Source organism: Oncorhynchus clarkii, chromosome 5 (genome assembly GCF_045791955.1).
Source record: "Oncorhynchus clarkii lewisi isolate Uvic-CL-2024 chromosome 5, UVic_Ocla_1.0, whole genome shotgun sequence".
In the NCBI taxonomy this organism is placed as follows: domain Eukaryota; kingdom Metazoa; phylum Chordata; class Actinopteri; order Salmoniformes; family Salmonidae; genus Oncorhynchus; species Oncorhynchus clarkii.
In genome coordinates, this window is record NC_092151.1 from 5,502,633 (window position 1) to 5,522,632 (window position 20,000).

At 40.9% G+C, this 20,000-nt stretch overlaps 1 protein-coding gene across 7 annotated transcripts in view; it reads right to left on the reverse strand.

Annotated features, from left to right (window-relative positions):
* The window catches only part of LOC139408269 (transcription factor 4-like), a 397,078-nt gene that overhangs the window by 296,807 nt on the left and 80,271 nt on the right, over positions 1-20,000 (reverse strand). For all 7 annotated transcript variants that reach the window (XM_071151957.1, XM_071151961.1, XM_071151958.1 and 4 more), the window contains 2 exons: positions 13,982-14,037; positions 12,089-12,191 (listed from right to left, as the gene is read on the reverse strand). In XM_071151957.1, the coding sequence (XP_071008058.1) occupies positions 12,089-12,191; positions 13,982-14,037 (159 nt within the window). The remainder of the gene's footprint in view (positions 1-12,088; positions 12,192-13,981; positions 14,038-20,000) is intronic.

Genomic DNA, 20,000 nt, shown 5'->3' on the forward strand with positions numbered 1-20,000 from the left:
CTCCCTCTGCCTCTCTCTGTCTCTCTCTGTCTCCCTCTGCCTCTCTCTGTCTCTCTGTCTCCCTCTGCCTCTCTCTGTCTCTCTGTCTCCCTCTGTCTCCCTCTGCCTCTCTCTGTCTCTGTCTCTCTCTGTCTCTCTCTGTCTCCCTCTGTCTCCCTCTGTCTCCCTCTGTCTCCCTCTGCCTCTCTGTCTCCCTCTGTCTCCCTCTGTCTCCCTCTGCCTCTCTCTGTCTCTCTGTCTCTCTCTGTCTCTCTCTGCCTCTCTCTGTCTCTCTGTCTCCCTCTGTCTCTCTGTCTCCCTCTGTCTCCCTCTGTCTCCCTCTGCCTCTCTCTGTCTCCCTCTGTCTCTCTCTGTCTCTCTGTCTCTCTCTCTCTCTCTCTCTTTTATCAAAATGCGTAGACAGAGTTTTGAAATCAGTTGGAATGCCCGGCAGAAGCAAAGTATGATACCTAAGGAGATGGAGAAAATGGAGTCGAACAGAAAACACACAGAAGGCTGTCTCCGGATTACATCTTCAAACTAAGGGAGAAGCGTTCATCCATGTATATGGGTAAGAGTTTAGCTAACTACATTTTGAGATATTATACGTTTCTAATGTTGTCAGAAAATCGTTTTCATTGCAGGTTAAAGTGTACTGTTAGCTAGCTAGCTAGCGTTATCTGTCTGGCTCACTAGCTAACATTGCTTGTATGTTCTATGTCGTAATATTATTAATATCTCAGAAACTCATTTGCATTGCTTGTTATAGCATAATATTAGCTAGCTAGCTAGCGTTAGCTGTCTGGCTCACTAGCTAACATTGCTTGTTATAGCATAATGTTAGCTAGCTAGCTAACATTTCAACTAGTTGGATAGCTTTAGCTAGTTTGCTATGTCTCTTTTAAAACATCTGGGAACTCGGAACTGGGAAATTGGAAGTTGGATATTTCGAAGTGCGTTCAAGACAACTGGGATTTTTTTTTAAAACTAGCTACGACTGGGGAGCACTCAAGTCGGTAGCCAGGAAGTGCTTTCAAAGGCTGGTCATGGCTCACATCAACACCATCATCCTGGAAACCATAGACCGACTCCAATTCGCATACCGCCAAAACAGATCCACAGATGACAGAATCTCAATTGCACTCCACACTGCCCTTTTCCAAAAGGAACACCTATGTGAGAATGCTGTTCATTGACTACAGCTCAGCGTGCAACACCGTAGTGCCCATAAAGCTCATCACTAAGCTAAGGAAACTGGGACTAAACACCTCCCTCTGCAACTGGATCCTGGACTTCCTGACGGGCCACCCCCATGTGGTAAGGGTAGGCAACAACACATCTGCCACGCTGATCCTCAACACTGGAGCTCCCCAGGGGCCCCTCAGGGGTGCGTGCCCAGTCCCCTCCTGTACTCACTGTTCACCCATGACTGCGTTGCCAAACACTGTGTTGCCAAAGGAGATGATCGTGGAGTTCAGGAAAAGGAGGGCCGAACAAGCCCCCATTAACATCGACGGGGCTGTAGTGGAGCGAGCCGAGAGATTCAAGTTCCTTGGTGTCCACATCACCAACGAACTATCATGGTCCAAACACACCAAGACACCAAAACCTTTTCACCCCTCAGGAAACTGAAAAGATTTGGCATGGGTCCCCAGATCCTCAAAAAGTTCTATAGCTGCACCATCGAGAGCATCCTGGCCGGTTGCATCACCGCCTGGTATGGCAACTGCTTGGCTTCCAATCAATCGTAAGGCGCTACAGAGGATAGTGCGTACAGCCCAGTATTGTGTTACTTTTTATGTTATTTTTTACTTTAGTTTATTTATATAATATTTTCTTACCTCTATTTCTTGAACTGCATTGTTGGTTAAGTAAGCATTTCATGGTAAGGTTATTATATTCGGCTCGTGACAAAAAATGTCAAACAACAACAAAGAGTTAGACAAAAATATTTTGGATTCAAATATTCCTCTACTTCTCCGCTTGTCAAATGCGGAATGTTTTTTTTTAAATCTGGTGTACCGTTCTCGAAGGAAGAGCGATTTAAGTAACCCGTCGCCTGCTCTGTGCTAAACGCTCTGTGTCAATACTGAGATTCCAAAACAGAACCGTTGCTATGATATTCGCAGACACTGCTGGCCAAATGATGAGGAGATGATAATACGTCTGACCTCAAACACACAACTTCTGACCTCAAACACACAACTTCTGACCTCAAGAGAGGCTCCTCCTACACCGTTTATTAAGCTAGAAACGGCGTTACAACTTAAAAAATTCCGTAACGGTCTCGATCGAGTTTCATGTTGTCACGTCCTGACCTTAGTTCCTTTTTTATGTCTCTATTTTGGTTTGGTCAGGGCGTGAGTTGGGGTGGGCATTCTATGTTTTGTTCTAATGTTTTGTACTTCTATGTGTTTGGCCTGGTATGGTTCCCAATCAGAGGCAGCTGGCAATCGTTGTCTCTGATTGAGAACCATACTTAGGTAGCCTGTTCCCACCTGTGTTTGTGGGTAGTTGTAGGACAGTTTCAATTTTCGTTGTTTCACTTTTGTTATTTTGTATTCAGTGTTCAGTTGTAATAAATTTAACATGGACACGTACCACGCTGCATTTTGGTCCGATCTTGACTACTCTTCCTCAGACGAAGAGGAGAATCGTTACACATGTATACAACTTTTTGATTGACTTTTTCCGCGATTAACTTTCTTGTCCTCTTTTTGTCCTCCATTCGCTTTCATGGGATTTCTCAAGATTCTAATGCTCTCCATTGTGACATCATCACTTCCAAATGACATTCTCTGTAACTGAAATCATGCAACTTTTAAATACAAATCAGCTAATAACTACCACTTTGCAACCACTCAGACAAAAAAAAATGTGTCTACTTCTCTGCTACTCAAATCTCGCGTTTGGACTAAACATAACATTTGGATCAATATTTACAGCAGTTTAAGTAACCGCATCAACAACATTTTCTGTAGCATTTTTTACAAACAACGTCCGTTTTGTTAGAGCGTGTGGGATTTTCGTCTACCTCTCTGACCTCAACCACACAACTACTGAACCACACAACTACTGAACCACACAACTACTGAACCACACAACTACTGAACCACACAACTACTAAACCACACAACTACTGAACCACACAACCACTGAACCACACAACTACTGAACCACACAACTACTGAACCACACAACCACTGAACCACACAACTACTGAACCACACAACCACTGAACCACACAACCACTGAACCACACAACTACTGAACCACACAACTACTGAACCACACAACTACTAAACCACACAACTACTGAACCACACAACCACTGAACCACACAACTACTGAACCACACAACTACTGAACCACACAACCACTGAACCACACAACTACTGAACCACACAACCACTGAACCACACAACCACTGAACCACACAACTACTGAACCACACAACTACTGAACCACACAACCACTGAACCACACAACTACTGAACCACACAACTACTGACCACTGCTACCGACCACAACTTTTGACCAAATCTACTGACTTTCCATGAGAAATAAAAATGACATTTTTACACTTCTTTCACTACCATAAACAAATGTTTAAAGAGCTTTCGCTAGCCCCACCAACTGTACCTGTAAAGTTACCATCCTAATTTAAAATAGTTATATTTTGTTTATCTTTAGTCCCATCCTTCAGCTACCCACCCCCTTCTATCTCTGAACACCATCCCGTTTTGATTTAGATTTGCCATATATTTGTGGCTGTGCTGTTTCACAAAGGTTCTGAACCTACAGTGTAGACATTTTACATTGGTTATATTGTTGTTTTTAGTTCCACCCTTCAGCTCCACTCAACCCCTCCCATCTATCTCTTCACATCATCCAGTTTTGACCAGGCTGAATCAGATGCCGAATAACAACGTGGACACCAGTAGCTCAATTATTCAAACAACAGCAGCTACAGCAGAGCACTGTATTGGAACTGACTGGAACTGACTGGAACTGACTGGAACTGACTGGAACTGACTGGAACAGACTGGAACTGTACAGGAACTGACTGGAACTGACTGGAACTGTACTGGAACTGTACAGGAACTGACTGGAACTGACTGGAACTGACTGGAACTGACTGGAACAGACTGGAACTGTACAGGAACTGACTGGAACAGACTGGAACTGTACAGGAACTGACTGGAACTGACTGGAACTGTACTGGAACTGTACAGGAACTGACTGGAACTGACTGGAACTGACTGGAACAGACTGGAACTGTACAGGAACTGACTGGAACTGACTGGAACTGTACTGGAACTGACTGGAACTGACTGGAACTGTACTGGAACTGTACAGGAACTGACTGGAACTGTACTGGAACTGACTGGAACTGACTGGAACAGACTGGAACTGTACAGGAACTGACTGGAACTGACTGGAACTGTACTGGAACTGTACAGGAACTGACTGGAACTGACTGGAACTGACTGGAACTGACTGGAACAGACTGGAACTGTACAGGAACTGACTGGAACTGACTGGAACTGTACTGGAACTGTACAGGAACTGACTGGAACTGACTGGAACTGACTGGAACTGACTGGAACAGACTGGAACTGTACAGGAACTGACTGGAACTGACTGGAACTGTACTGGAACTGACTGGAACTGACTGGAACTGTACTGGAACTGTACAGGAACTGACTGGAACTGTACTGGAACTGACTGGAACTGACTGGAACAGACTGGAACTGTACAGGAACTGACTGGAACTGACTGGAACTGTACTGGAACTGTACAGGAACTGACTGGAACTGACTGGAACTGACTGGAACTGACTGGAACAGACTGGAACTGTACAGGAACTGACTGGAACTGACTGGAACTGTACTGGAACTGTACAGGAACTGACTGGAACTGACTGGAACTGACTGGAACTGACTGGAACAGACTGGAACTGTACAGGAACTGACTGGAACTGACTGGAACTGTACTGGAACTGACTGGAACTGACTGGAACTGTACTGGAACTGTACAGGAACTGACTGGAACTGTACTGGAACTGACTGGAACTGACTGGAACTGACTGGAACTGTACTGGAACTGACTGGAACTGACTGGAACTGTACTGGAACTGTACAGGAACTGACTGGAACTGTACTGGAACTGTACAGGAACTGACTGGAACTGTACTGGAACTGACTGGAACTGACTGGAACTGACTGGAACAGACTGGAACTGTACAGGAACTGACTGGAACTGACTGGAACTGTACTGGAACTGACTGGAACTGACTGGAACTGTACTGGAACTGTACAGGAACTGACTGGAACTGTACTGGAACTGACTGGAACTGACTGGAACTGTACTGGAACTGTACAGGAACTGACTGGAACTGAATGGAAATGTACAGGAACTGACTGGAACTGACTGGAACTGACTGGAACTGACTGGAACTGTACTGGAACTGACTGGAACTGACTGGAACTGTACTGGAACTGACTGGAACTGTACTGGAACTGACTGGAACTGACTGGAACTGTACAGGAACTGACTGGAACTGACTTGAACTGTACAGGAACTGACTGGAACTGACTGGAACTGACTGGAACTGACTGGAACTGTACTGGAACTGACTGGAACTGACTGGAACTGTACTGGAACTGACTGGAACTGACTTGAACTGTACTGGAACTGTACTGGAACTGACTGGAACTATACTGGAACTGTACAGGAACTGACTGGAACTGACTGGAACTGATTGGAACTGTACTGGAACTGTACAGGAACTGACTGGAACTGACTGGAACTGACTGGAACTCTACTGGAACTGACTGGAACTGTACTGGAACTGTACAGGAACTGACTGGAACTGACTGGAACTGACTGGAACTGTACAGGAACTGACTGGAACTGAATGGAACTGACTGGAACTGACTGGAACTCTACTGGAACTGACTGGAACTGTACTGGAACTGTACAGGAACTGATTGGAACTGACTGGAACTCTACTGGAACTGACTGGAACTGTACTGGAACTGACTGGAACTGAATGGAACTGACTGGAACTGACTGGAACTGACTGGAACTGACTGGAACAGACTGGAACTGACTGGAACTATACTGGAACTGTACTGGAACTGAATGGAACTGACTGGAACTGACTGGAACTGACTGGAACTGTACTGGAACTGACTGGAACAGACTGGAACTGACTGGAACTGTACTGGAACTGACTGGAACTGTACTGGAACTGTACAGGAACTGACTCGAACTGACTAGAACTGTACTGGAACTGACTGGAACAGACTGGAACTGACTGGAACTGTACTGGAACTGACTAGAACTGTACTGGAACTGTACTGGAACTGACTGGAACAGACTGGAACAGACTGGAACTGACTGGAACAGACTGGAACTGACTGGAACTGTACTGGAACTGACTGGAACAGACTGGAACTGACTGGAACTGTACTGGAACTGACTAGAACTGTACAGGAACTGACTGGAACTGACTGGAACTGACTGGAACTATACTGGAACGTCGAGGTGGAATGAGCTATCCGTAAGTTGAAATGTTTACTTTTCCAACTTGCACGATGGTGATCACTAACGTTGCATATTTGAACCCTGTTCATATACAGGTCGATTTCTGTTTTAATAGCAGGCAGTAAGGGATCTACACATGAATTGTTGGGGAGGAGGACAAATATAAGCAGGCCAGAAAAATGAGGACACATTTATATCTGTTTGTGATTTTAAATGTGACAAAATGATCTTAGCATTCTCAAATATGTGACATGACATAGCGGTGAGAAAATCATACATAAACTTAATTTTATGTTGTTGTTTTTTTTTGTTGTCGGTCATGTCTCAGGAAGAACAGTCTGAGCAACACCTGTGTACTGGGTCTGCTGGTCAGTGAGCTGAGATACTACCATTTTCTCAAGGGTTTTTAATGCATATAACCATTGCTTGCTTATATACCACACTGCCTCCTCAGATAGAGCTGCAATTTGGTATTGGACTGAAAGAGAGAGGAAAGGAACAGGAAAAAAAATTTAACAGTGAAGGAGGACGGGTTAGTTTTTACATGTAAACCAATTCATCCATTTGAAATACAGTACTGAGTTTTGAAAAGTTGAGACTTGTTCCATAGATTTGAGCGTGTGTTTTTTTTTTAGCTTTGAGATTCCAGCGTTCAAGACCGTTAAGTTTATTGAGCAGAGCCTGTTATTTCACGGGCTCTCTGGCCAGTCGGTCAAAAATAACTCTCTGCTGAAGACAAGCAGCGTTTTGTGTGGGCAACTGTAGACATAATGTCCGATGTGGAGACAGACCCAGAGGACCACAATGCACTGTAATAACCTCCCCACCCTTTTATTCTCCTCTGAGTTTCAGGACCTGATTGCATTACCGGCCCGGAGAAGAAGGGCCAAGTGGCTTATAGGGAGAGAAAAAAAAACGCAGTCAGAATGAAAACCACCGCAGCCCTACTCAGAACATCTGATTGTCTGTGGTCTATTGCACAATCACCTGCACCCCAGGAGACTATTTTCACCGACTCCCACTCACTCACCTGCCCTTACATATAAACACACAGAGCATTACCCATTTCTATCACTACTCTATAAACACACAGAACATTACCCATTTCTATCACTACTCTATAAACACACAGAACATTACCCATTTCTATCACTACTCTATAAACACACAGAGCATTACCCATTTATATCACTACTCTATAAACACACAGAACATTACCCATTTATATCACTACTCTATAAACACACAGAACATTACCCATTTATATCACTACTCTATAAACACACAGAGCATTACCCATTTCTATCACTACTCTATAAACACACAGAACATTACCCATTTATATCACTACTCTATAAACACACAGAACATTACCCATTTCTATCACTACTCTATAAACACACAGAGCATTACCCATTTATATCACTACTCTATAAACACACAGAACATTACCCATTTATATCACTACTCTATAAACACACAGAACATTACCCATTTCTATCACTACTCTATAAACACACAGAGCATTACCCATTTATATCACTACTCTATAAACACACAGAACATTACCCATTTCTATCACTACTCTATAAACACACAGAACATTACCCATTTCTATCACTACTCTATAAACACACAGAACATTACCCATTTATATCACTACTCTATAAACACACAGAACATTACCCATTTCTATCACTACTCTATAAACACACAGAGCATTACCCATTTATATCACTACTCTATAAACACACAGAACATTACCCATTTATATCACTACTCTATAAACACACAGAACATTACCCATTTCTATCACTACTCTATAAACACACAGAGCATTACCCATTTATATCACTACTCTATAAACACACAGAACATTACCCATTTCTATCACTACTCTATAAACACACAGAACATTACCCATTTATATCACTACTCTATAAACACACAGAACATTACCCATTTCTATCACTACTCTATAAACACACAGAGCATTACCCATTTCTATCACTACTCTGTAAACACACAGAACATTACCCATTTCTATCACTACTCTATAAACACACAGAGCATTACCCATTTATATCACTACTCTATAAACACACAGAGCATTACCCATTTATATCACTACTCTATAAACACACAGAACATTACCCATTTATATCACTACTCTATAAACACACAGAGCATTACCCATTTCTATCACTACTCTATAAACACACAGAACATTACCCATTTCTATCACTACTCTATAAACACACAGAACATTACCCATTTATATCACTACTCTATAAACACACAGAACATTACCCATTTCTATCACTACTCTATAAACACACAGAACATTACCCATTTATATCACTACTCTATAAACACACAGAGCATTATCCATTTCTATCACTACTCTATAAACACACAGAACATTACCCATTTATATCACTACCATTTATATCACTACTAAGGATAATTTGTGTCACTGCACCAAATCTCCTAGTTTCAGACTCCTGACTTTCCCACTCACCACATACGCTGCTGCTACTGTCTATTATCTATCCTGTTGTCTAGTCACTTTACCCCTACCTACAGTATACTGCTGTTACTGTCTATTATCTATCCTTTACCCCTACCTACAGTACACTGCTGTTACTGTCTATTATCTATCCTTTACCCCTACCTACAGTATACTGCTGTTACTGTCTATTATCTATCCTTTACCCCTACCTACAGTACACTGCTGTTACTGTCTATTATCTATCCTTTACCCCTACCTACAGTATACTGCTGCTACTGTCTATTATCTATCCTGTTGTCTAGTTACTTTACCCCTACCTACAGTATACTGCTGTTACTGTCTATTATATATCCTTTACCCCTACCTACAGTATACTGCTGTTACTGTCTATTATCTATCCTTTACCCCTACCTACAGTATACTGCTGCTACTGTCTATTATCTATCCTTTACCCCTACCTACAGTATACTGCTGTTACTGTCTATTATCTATCCTTTACCCCTACCTACAGTATACTGCTGTTACTGTCTATTATCTACCCTTCACCCCTACCTACAGTATACTGCTGTTACTGTCTATTATTTATCCTTTACCCCTAAATACAGTATATGTACATAGTCACCTCAATTACCTCGTACTCCTGCACATCAACTCGGTACTGGTAGTCCTTGTATATAACCATGTTATTTGTACTCGTTATTCAAAGTGTATTTATTACTTGTATCAATATTATTTATTTGTCTCTTTATCTTTAACTGCTGTTGTTGGAAAAGGACCCGTAAGCAATAATTTCACTGTTAGTCTACACCTGTTCTTTACAAAACATGTGACAACTAAAATTAGATTTGATTCGACCTCTACACTGGTGGCGGTGCCACTGAATCATGAATGTCATGTATCATTTAAAGAAAAGACATCTTGGATCAGGTCGGGAAAAACAAAACACACACACACACACACACACACACACACACACACACACACACACACACACACACACACACACACACTCGGCTCAAAGCTTACATATTAAATATTTCTCTGTCCTTCATGTCAAAGCTACTCTGTTATTATGGTCCTGTGAGCAGGGCTTGTCAACACCAGGGTAGTGGGTTTGACTCACAGGAGACCAATAAGAAAGTGCACTCACTCACTACCATAAGTCACTCTGGATAAGATTCCTGCAAATTGACTCAAATCTGAAAATGTAAATCTGTGTCAGAGGCCATTTGCCCACAACTGGTGGACAGGCAGGTAGACACAGATACACGTATATACACAGACACACACACACACACACACACACACACACACACACACACACACACACACACACACACACACACACACACACTCACACACACACACACACACACACACACACACTCACACACACACACACACACACACACACACTTTACAATGTGTTAGCTATTTAGCTAATGCCCCCTTTACAGTGAGTTAGCTGTTTAATGCTAATGCCCCCTTTACAGTGTGTTAGATGTTTAGCTAATGCCCCCTTTACAGTGTGTTAGCTGTTTAATGCTAATTCCTCCTGTACAGTGTGTTAGCTGTTTAGCTAATGCCCCCTTTACAGTGTGTTAGCTGTTTAGCTAATGCCCCCTTTACAGTGTGTTAGCTGATAAATGCTAATGCCCCCTTTACAGTGTGTTAGCTGTAAAATGCTAATGCCCCCTTTACAGTGTGTTAGCTGTTAAATGCTAATGCCCCCTTTACAGTATGTTAGCTGTTTAATGCTAATGCCCCCTTTACAGTGTGTTAGCTGTTAAATGCTAATGCCCCCTTTACAGTGTGTTAGCTGTTTAATGCTAATTCCCACTTTACAGTGTGTTAGCTGCTAAATGCTAATTCCCCCTTTACAGTATGTTAGCTGTTTAATGCTAATGCCCCCTTTACAGTGTGTTAGCTGTTAAATGCTAATGCCCCCTTTACAGTATGTTAGCTGTTTAATGCTAATGCCCCCTTTACAGTGTGTTAGCTGTTTAATGCTAATTCCCCCTTTACAGTGTGTTAGCTGTTTAATGCTAATGCCCCCTTTACAGTGTGTTAGCTGTTTAATGCTAATTCCCACTTTACAGTGTGTTAGCTGCTAAATGCTAATTCCCCCTTTACAGTGTGTTAGCTGTTTAATGCTAATGCCCCCTTTACAGTGTGTTAGCTGTTTAATGCTAATGCCCCCTTTACAGTGTGTTAGCTGTTTAATGCTAATTCCCACTTTACAGTGTGTTAGCTGCTAAATGCTAATTCCCCCTTTACAGTGTGTTAGCTGTTAAATGCTAATGCCCCCTTTACAGTGTGTTAGCTGTTTAATGCTAATTCCCACTTTACAGTGTGTTAGCTGCTAAATGCTAATTCCCCCTTTACAGTGTGTTAGCTGTTAAATGCTAATGCCCCCTTTACAGTGTGTTAGCTGTTTAATGCTAATTCCCACTTTACAGTGTGTTAGCTGCTAAATGCTAATTCCCCCTTTACAGTGTGTTAGCTGTTTAATGCTAATGCCCCCTTTACAGTATGTTAGCTGTTTAATGCTAATGCCCCCTTTACAGTGTGTTAGCTGTTTAATGCTAATGCCCCCTTTACAGTGTGTTAGCTGTTTAATGCTAATGCCCCCTTTACAGTGTGTTAGCTGTTTAATGCTAATTCCCCCTTTACAGTGTGTTAGCTGTTTAATGCTAATGCCCCAGGCATGGACTGACCATGTGAGTTCACTTACAGGAAAAGATAGGGTGAAAGAAAAACTGCAAGAGTTGTAAATGTCTTTCTTCGAACACGAGTAAAGTTGGTTTACAAGACAGATCTCGGTGATTTCTTACGCTATGAAACAAGACTGAATAGATGACCATTAGAAAAACATAACTTCTCCCAGTGCTTTTTTGTGTTGTTTGAATGGCAAGTGCTTTCCACTTTCATTTCCTTTTCGTCACTGTGACCAACTGTAAAGCGTGTTGACTGTTTCGTCCCACAAGTGCGCAGGCTGTGGTAACACACAGGTGATATCACGGCAGATTGAGAGGCTCTTCTTACCTGTTAGTCTGGAGTTGACGTACGGAGGAGAGATGTTGTCGTGCGGGTGTGAGCCCATGTCCCGGCTAGTCATGTGAGCGTACTGGGAGCCGTCAGCGTAACTCTGCAACACAGAGACCGTTTATTTTCCAGAAGTGATACAATGACACAGTACAGACGGGACAGAGACTGACATTGGAACAGTACTGACTGTGTTAGGACATAATGACAGTGAGTAACATGGTTTGATAACAAACATTTGATAGATACACACCCAACTCAGATATGCTAATTCTTCTGATTGTAATTGAATAACCTTCAGCATTTATTAAAGCTAGCTGACCACAGGAAAAAAAAAGTGTACATTTTTGAGAACTGTTATAAGCCTCTGTAAAGGGGAGACACTACCTAGCTTGTCTTTATAACAGTTCAAGTCATCTACAATGGGATGAGGATATATATATATATATATACCTCTGTTCAAAAGTTTGGGGTCACTTAGAAATGTCCTTGTTTTTGGAAGAAAAGCAACAAAAAAAGTCCTTTAAAATTACATCAAATTGATCAGAAATACAGTGTAGACATTGTTAATATTGTAAATGACTATTGTAGCTGGAAACGGCAGATTTTTAATGGAATATTTATGTAGGCGTACAGAGGCCCATTATCAGAAACCATCACTCCTGTGTTCCAATGGCACATTGTGTTAGTTAATCCAAGTTGATCATTTTAAAAGGCTAAATGATCATTAGAAAACCCTTTTGCAAGGGTTTTATGTAAATGTGCAATTTCTTTTTTTTTTTTTTTTTTTACACATTTACAAAAAAGGTCAATAAAACTGTTTTTTGTTTTCTCATTTCAGGGGTATTGTGTGTAGATTGATGAGGATTTAAAATAAAATAAACATTTAGAATAAAGTAACAAAATGTGGAAAAAGTCAAGGGGTCTGAATACTTTCTGAATGCACTGTATATGTGAATCAAGTCAATTGCAATTTAATTTTTGTTAAAACATTGTTCATTTAACTAAAATTATAACCTAGTTATTTGTATAACTGTCCAAGTCCTCTACAGTGGGAGGGTAAGGTATTTTCTGAGGCCAAACTAGTTATGAGAAAGTACATTTACAACATCTATGCCTGACAATATTCGGCTTGGATGGTATACCACATATTCCGTATACCACACAGGAGGCTGGTGGCACCTTAATTGGGGAGGACGGGCACGTGGTAACGGCCGGATAAGTGGAAAGGTATCAACAACATCAAACACATGGTTTCTATGTGTTTGATGCCATTCCAGCCATTAATATTATTATTTTAATTATCTTATTGTTTTTAAACCCTTTATTTAAACTAGGCAAGTCAGTTAAGAATACATTCTTATTTACAATGACGGCCTACACCAGCCAATCCCGGACGACGCCGGGAACATTTGTACGCCACCCTTATGGGACTCCCAATCACGGCCGGTTGTGGTACAGCCTGGATTCAAACCTGGGGGTCTTTAGTGACGCCTCTTGCATTGAGATGCAGTGCCTTAGACCACTGCGCCACTCAGGAGCCATCCTCCCCTCAGCAGCCTCCAATGGTATACCAGGGTATTTGGAAATAGCCAATGGGATGGTTTTTCAATACCGTCAATACTGTCAAAACTATTCCGTTGGGCGTTTTTTTTATAAACACATTTGAATATTTGTAGATACTTTTTTAAGTAAATAACTGCAGTCAACTTGCGCAATATGTTAGGAGATGAGTTAGCTATCTAGTTAAGTGGTTAGCTTCTTCCAAAATAATACTTCGCTTGACGGTAACAGCCGAGAATCCCCTCCTGGATCAAGAGCCTTGCTGTTTAATATTTGTTTTGTGCAGTAAACTGTGAATATTACAGTTTTTAAGCACAGCTGATTCCTCACCTTTGAAGGGGCACTTCTACTTCCCCAAGATCCTGCACTGGCTCTGTCCTCCATATCTACAGGAGGAAAGACACAGCACATCAACTACCAGCAACACAACAAACCATAAAACTTAGTCTATATTAAACACATGTCAATACATGTTATCATCATCATCAACACAATATCATCATCATCATCATCATCATCATCATCATCATCATCATCATCATCACAACAAACCATGAAACCTAGTCTATATTAAACACATGTCAATCCATGTTATCATCATCAACACATTATCATCATCAACACAATATCATCATCATCATCACATTATCATCATCAATACATTATCATCATCATCACAACAAACAATGAAACTTAGTCTATATTAAATACATGTCAATACATGTCATCATCATCATCAACACAAAATCATCATCATCATCATCATCATCATCATCATCATCATCATCATCATCATCACATTATCATCATCATCATCATCAACACATTATCGTCATCATCATCACATTATCATCATCATCATCATCATCATCATCATCATCATCATCACATTATGGTCATCACCAACACATTATCATCATCATCAACATCATCATCAACACAACAAACCATGAAACTTAGTCTATATTAAACACATGTCAATACATGTTATCATCATCAACACAATATCATCATCATCATCATCATCAACACATTATCATCATCAACACAATATCATCAACACATTATCATCATCTTCAACATAATATAATCAACACATTATCATAATCATCAACACATTACCATCGACACATTACCATCATCACATTATCATCATCGACACATTATCACCACCAACACATTATCGTCATCGACAACACATTATCGCCATTGTCGTCGTCATCAACACATTATCGTCACCATCAACATATTATCATCATCACCAACACATTATCATCAACAAGATATCATCATCACCAATACATTATCATCATCACCAACACATTATCATCATTACAACACAATATCATCATTACAACACAATATCATCAACACGATATCATCATCATCAACACATTATCATCATCACCAACACATTATCATCATTACAACACAATATCATCAACACGATATCATCATCATCAACACAATATCATCAACACATTATCATCATCACAACACATTATCATCATCACCAACACATTATCATCATTACAACACAATATCATCATTACAACACAATATCATCAACACGATATCATCATCATCAACACAATATCATCAACACATTATCATCATCACAACACAATATCATCTACACCTTATCATCATTGACAATACACTATCGCCATCACACACATTATCAACACATTATCATTATCGCAACACACTATCATCGACACATTCTCATCATCACACATTATCATCATTGCCAACACATTATCATCATCTTCAACACAATATCATTAACACATTATCATCATCAACACACTATCATCATCACATTATCATCAACACAACACAATATCATCTACACATTATCATTATCGACAACACATTATCATCATCAACACATTATCATAATCATCAACACACTATCATCAACACAATATCATCATCAGCACATTATCATCATTAACACAGTATCTTCATCTTCAACACATTATCATCATCATCAACACATTATCATCATCATCACACATCATCGTCAACACAATATCATCATCAACACATTATCATTATCATCAACACATTATTATCAACATCAACACAATATCATCAACACAACATCATCGTCAACACAATATCATCATCAACACATTATCATCATCATCAATACATTATCATCATCATCAACACATTATCATCATCATCAACACATTATCATCATCATCAACACATTATCATTATCATCAACACATTATTATCAACATGACCAAAACTATGTGGACACCTGCTTGTGTTCCAAAATGAAGGGCATTAATAAGGAGTTGGTCCCCCCCTTTGCTGCTATAACAGCCTCCAGTCTTATGGGAAGGCATTAATAAGGAGTTGGTCCCCCCCTTTGCTGCTATAACAGCCTCCAGTCTTCTGGGAAGGCATTAATAAGGGATTGGTCCCCCCCTTTGCTGCTATAACAGCCTCCAGTCTTCTGGGAAGGCATTAATAAGGGATTGGTCCCCCCCTTTGCTGCTATAACAGCCTCCAGTCTTCTGGGAAGGCATTAATAAGGAGTTGGTCCCCCCCTTTGCTGCTATAACAGCCTCCAGTCTTCTGGGAAGGCATTAATAAGGGATTGGTCCCCCCCTTTGCTGCTATAACAGCCTCCAGTCTTCTGGGAAGGCTTTCCACTAGATGTTGGAACATTGCTGCTATAACAGCCTCCACTCTTCTGGGAAGGCTTTCCACTAGATGTTGGAACATTGCTGCTATAACAGCCTCCACTCTTCTGGGAAGGCTTTCCACTAGATGTTGGAACATTGCTGCTATAACAGCCTCCACTCTTCTGGGAAGGCTTTCCACTAGATGTTGGAACATTGCTGCTATAACAGCCTCCACTCTTCTGGGAAGGCTTTCCACTAGATGTTGGAACATTGCTGCGGGGACTTGCTTCCATTCAGCCACAAGAGCATTAGTGAGGTCGGGCACTGATGTTGGGCGATTAGGCCTGGCTGGCAGTCGGCGTTCCAATTCATCCCAAAGGTGCTCGATGGGGTTGAGGTCAGGGCTCTGTGCAGGCCAGTCAAGTTCTTCTACACCAATTTCGACAAACCATTTCTGTATGGACCTCGCTTTGTGCACGGTGGCATTGTCATGCTGAAACAAGGGCATTCTATGCTTCCACAATGTTGGAAGAATCGTCTCGAATGTCATTGTATGCCGTAGCGTTAAGATTTCCCTTCAATGGAACTAATGGGAAAGCCTGAACCATCAAAAAACAGTCCAAGACCATTATTCCTCCTCCACCAAACTTTACAGTTGGAACTATGCACTGGGGCAGGTAGCGTTCTCCTTGCATCCACCAAACCCAGATTCGTCCGTCGGACTGCCAGATGGTGAAACGTGATTCATCACTACAGAGAACGTGTTTCCACTGCTCCAGAGTCCAATGGCGGTGAGTTTTACACCACTCCAGCCAACGCTTGGCATTGCGCATGGTGATCTCAGGCTTGTGTGAAGCTGCTCAGCCGTGGAAACACATTTCATGAACAGGTCTTGTGCTGACGTTGCTTCCAGAGGCAGTTTGGAACTCGCAGCGAGTGTTGCAACAAAGGAGAGACAGGTTTTTACGCGCTGCGCTGTTCAGCACTCGGTAGTGCAAAAGTATACCCCTCACACACATGGTTAGGGGCTTTTAACTTTCCAATATTACACATTATACCCCTCACACACATGGTTAGGGGCTTTTAACATTCCAATATTACACATTATACCCCTCACACACATGGTTAGGGGCTTTTAACATTCCAATATTACACATTATACCCCTCACACACATGGTTAGGGGCTTTTAACATTCCAATATTACACATTATACCCCTCACACACATGGTTAAGGGCTTTTAACATTCCAATATTACACATTATACCCCTCACACACATGGTTAGGGGCTTTTAACTTTCCAATATTACACATTATACCCCTCACACACATGGTTAGGGGCTTTTAACATTCCAATATTACACATTATACCCCTCACACACATGGTTAGGGGCTTTTAACATTCCAATATTACACATTATACCCCTCACACACATGGTTAGGGGCTTTTAACATTCCAATATCACACATTATACCCCTCACACACATGGTTAGGGGCTTTTAACTTTCCAATATTACACATCATACCCCTCACACACATGGTTAGGGGCTTTTAACTTTCCAATATTACACATTATACCCCTCACACACATGGTTAGGGGCTTTTAACATTCCAATATTACACATTATACCCCTCACACACATGGTTAGGGGCTTTTAACATTCCAATATTACACATTATACCCCTCACACACATGGTTAGGGGCTTTTAACATTCCAATATTACACATCATACACATCACACACATGGTTAGGGGCTTTTAACATTCCAATATTACACATTATACCCCTCACACACATGGTTAGGGGCTTTTAACATTCCAATATTACACATTATACCCCTCACACACATGGTTAGGGGCTTTTAACATTCCAATATCACACATTATACCCCTCACACACATGGTTAGGGGCTTTTAACATTCCAATATTACACATTATACCCCTCACACACATGGTTAGGGGCTTTTAACATTCCAATATTACACATTATACCCCTCACACACATGGTTAGGGGCTTTTAACATTCCAATATTACACATCATACCCCTCACACACATGGTTAGGGGCTTTTAACTTTCCAATATTACACATCATACACATCACACACATGGTTAGGGGCTTTTAACATTCCAATATTACACATCATACCCCTCACACACATGGTTAGGGGCTTTTAACATTCCAATATTACACATCATACACATCACACACATGGTTAGGGGCTTTTAACTTTCCAATATTACACATCATACACATCACACACATGGTTAGGGGCTTTTAACATTCCAATATTACACATCATACACATCACACACATGGTTAGGGGCTTTTAACTTTCCAATATTACACATTATACCCCTCACACACATGGTTAGGGGCTTTTAACTTTCCAATATTACACATCATACCCCTCACACACATGGTTAGGGGCTTTTAACTTTCCAATATTACACATTATACCCCTCACACACATGGTTAGGGGCTTTTAACTTTCCAATATTACACATCATACCCCTCACACACATGGTTAGGGGCTTTTAACATTCCAATATTACACATTATACCCCTCACACACATGGTTAGGGGCTTTTAACATTCCAATATTACACATTATACCCCTCACACACATGGTTAGGGGCTTTTAACTTTCCAATATTACACATCATACACATCACACACATGGTTAGGGGCTTTTAACTTTCCAATATTACACATCATACCCCTCACACACATGGTTAGGGGCTTTTAACTTTCCAATATTACACATTATACCCCTCACACACATGGTTAGGGGCTTTTAACTTTCCAATATTACACATTATACCCCTCACACACATGGTTAGGGGCTTTTAACATTCCAAAATTACACATCATACCCCTCACACACATGGTTAGGGGCTTTTAACATTCCAATATTACACATTATACCCCTCACACACATGGTTAGGGGCTTTTAACTTTCCAATATTACACATCATACACATCACACACATGGTTAGGGGCTTTTAACTTTCCAATATTACACATCATACACATCACACACATGGTTAGGGGCTTTTAACTTTCCAATATTACACATCATACACATCACACACATGGTTAGGGGCTTTTAACATTCCAATATTACACATCATACACATCACACACATGGTTAGGGGCTTTTAACTTTCCAATATTACACATCATACACATCACACACATGGTTAGGGGCTTTTAACTTTCCAATATTACACATCATACACATCACACACATGGTTAGGGGCTTTTAACTTTCCAATATTACACATCATACACATCACACACATGGTTAGGGGCTTTTAACATTCTAATATTACACATCATACACATCACACACATGGTTAGGGGCTTTTAACTTTCCAATATTACACATCATACACATCACACACATGGTTAGGGGCTTTTAACATTCCAATATTACACATCATACACATCACACACATGGTTAGGGGCTTTTAACTTTCCAATATTACACATCATACACATCACACACATGGTTAGGGGCTTTTAACATTCCAATATTACACATTATACCCCTCACACACATGGTTAGGGGCTTTTAACATTCCAATATTACACATTATACCCCTCACACACATGGTTAGGGGCTTTTAACATTCCAATATTACACATCATACCCCTCACACACATGGTTAGGGGCTTTTAACATTCCAATATTACACATTA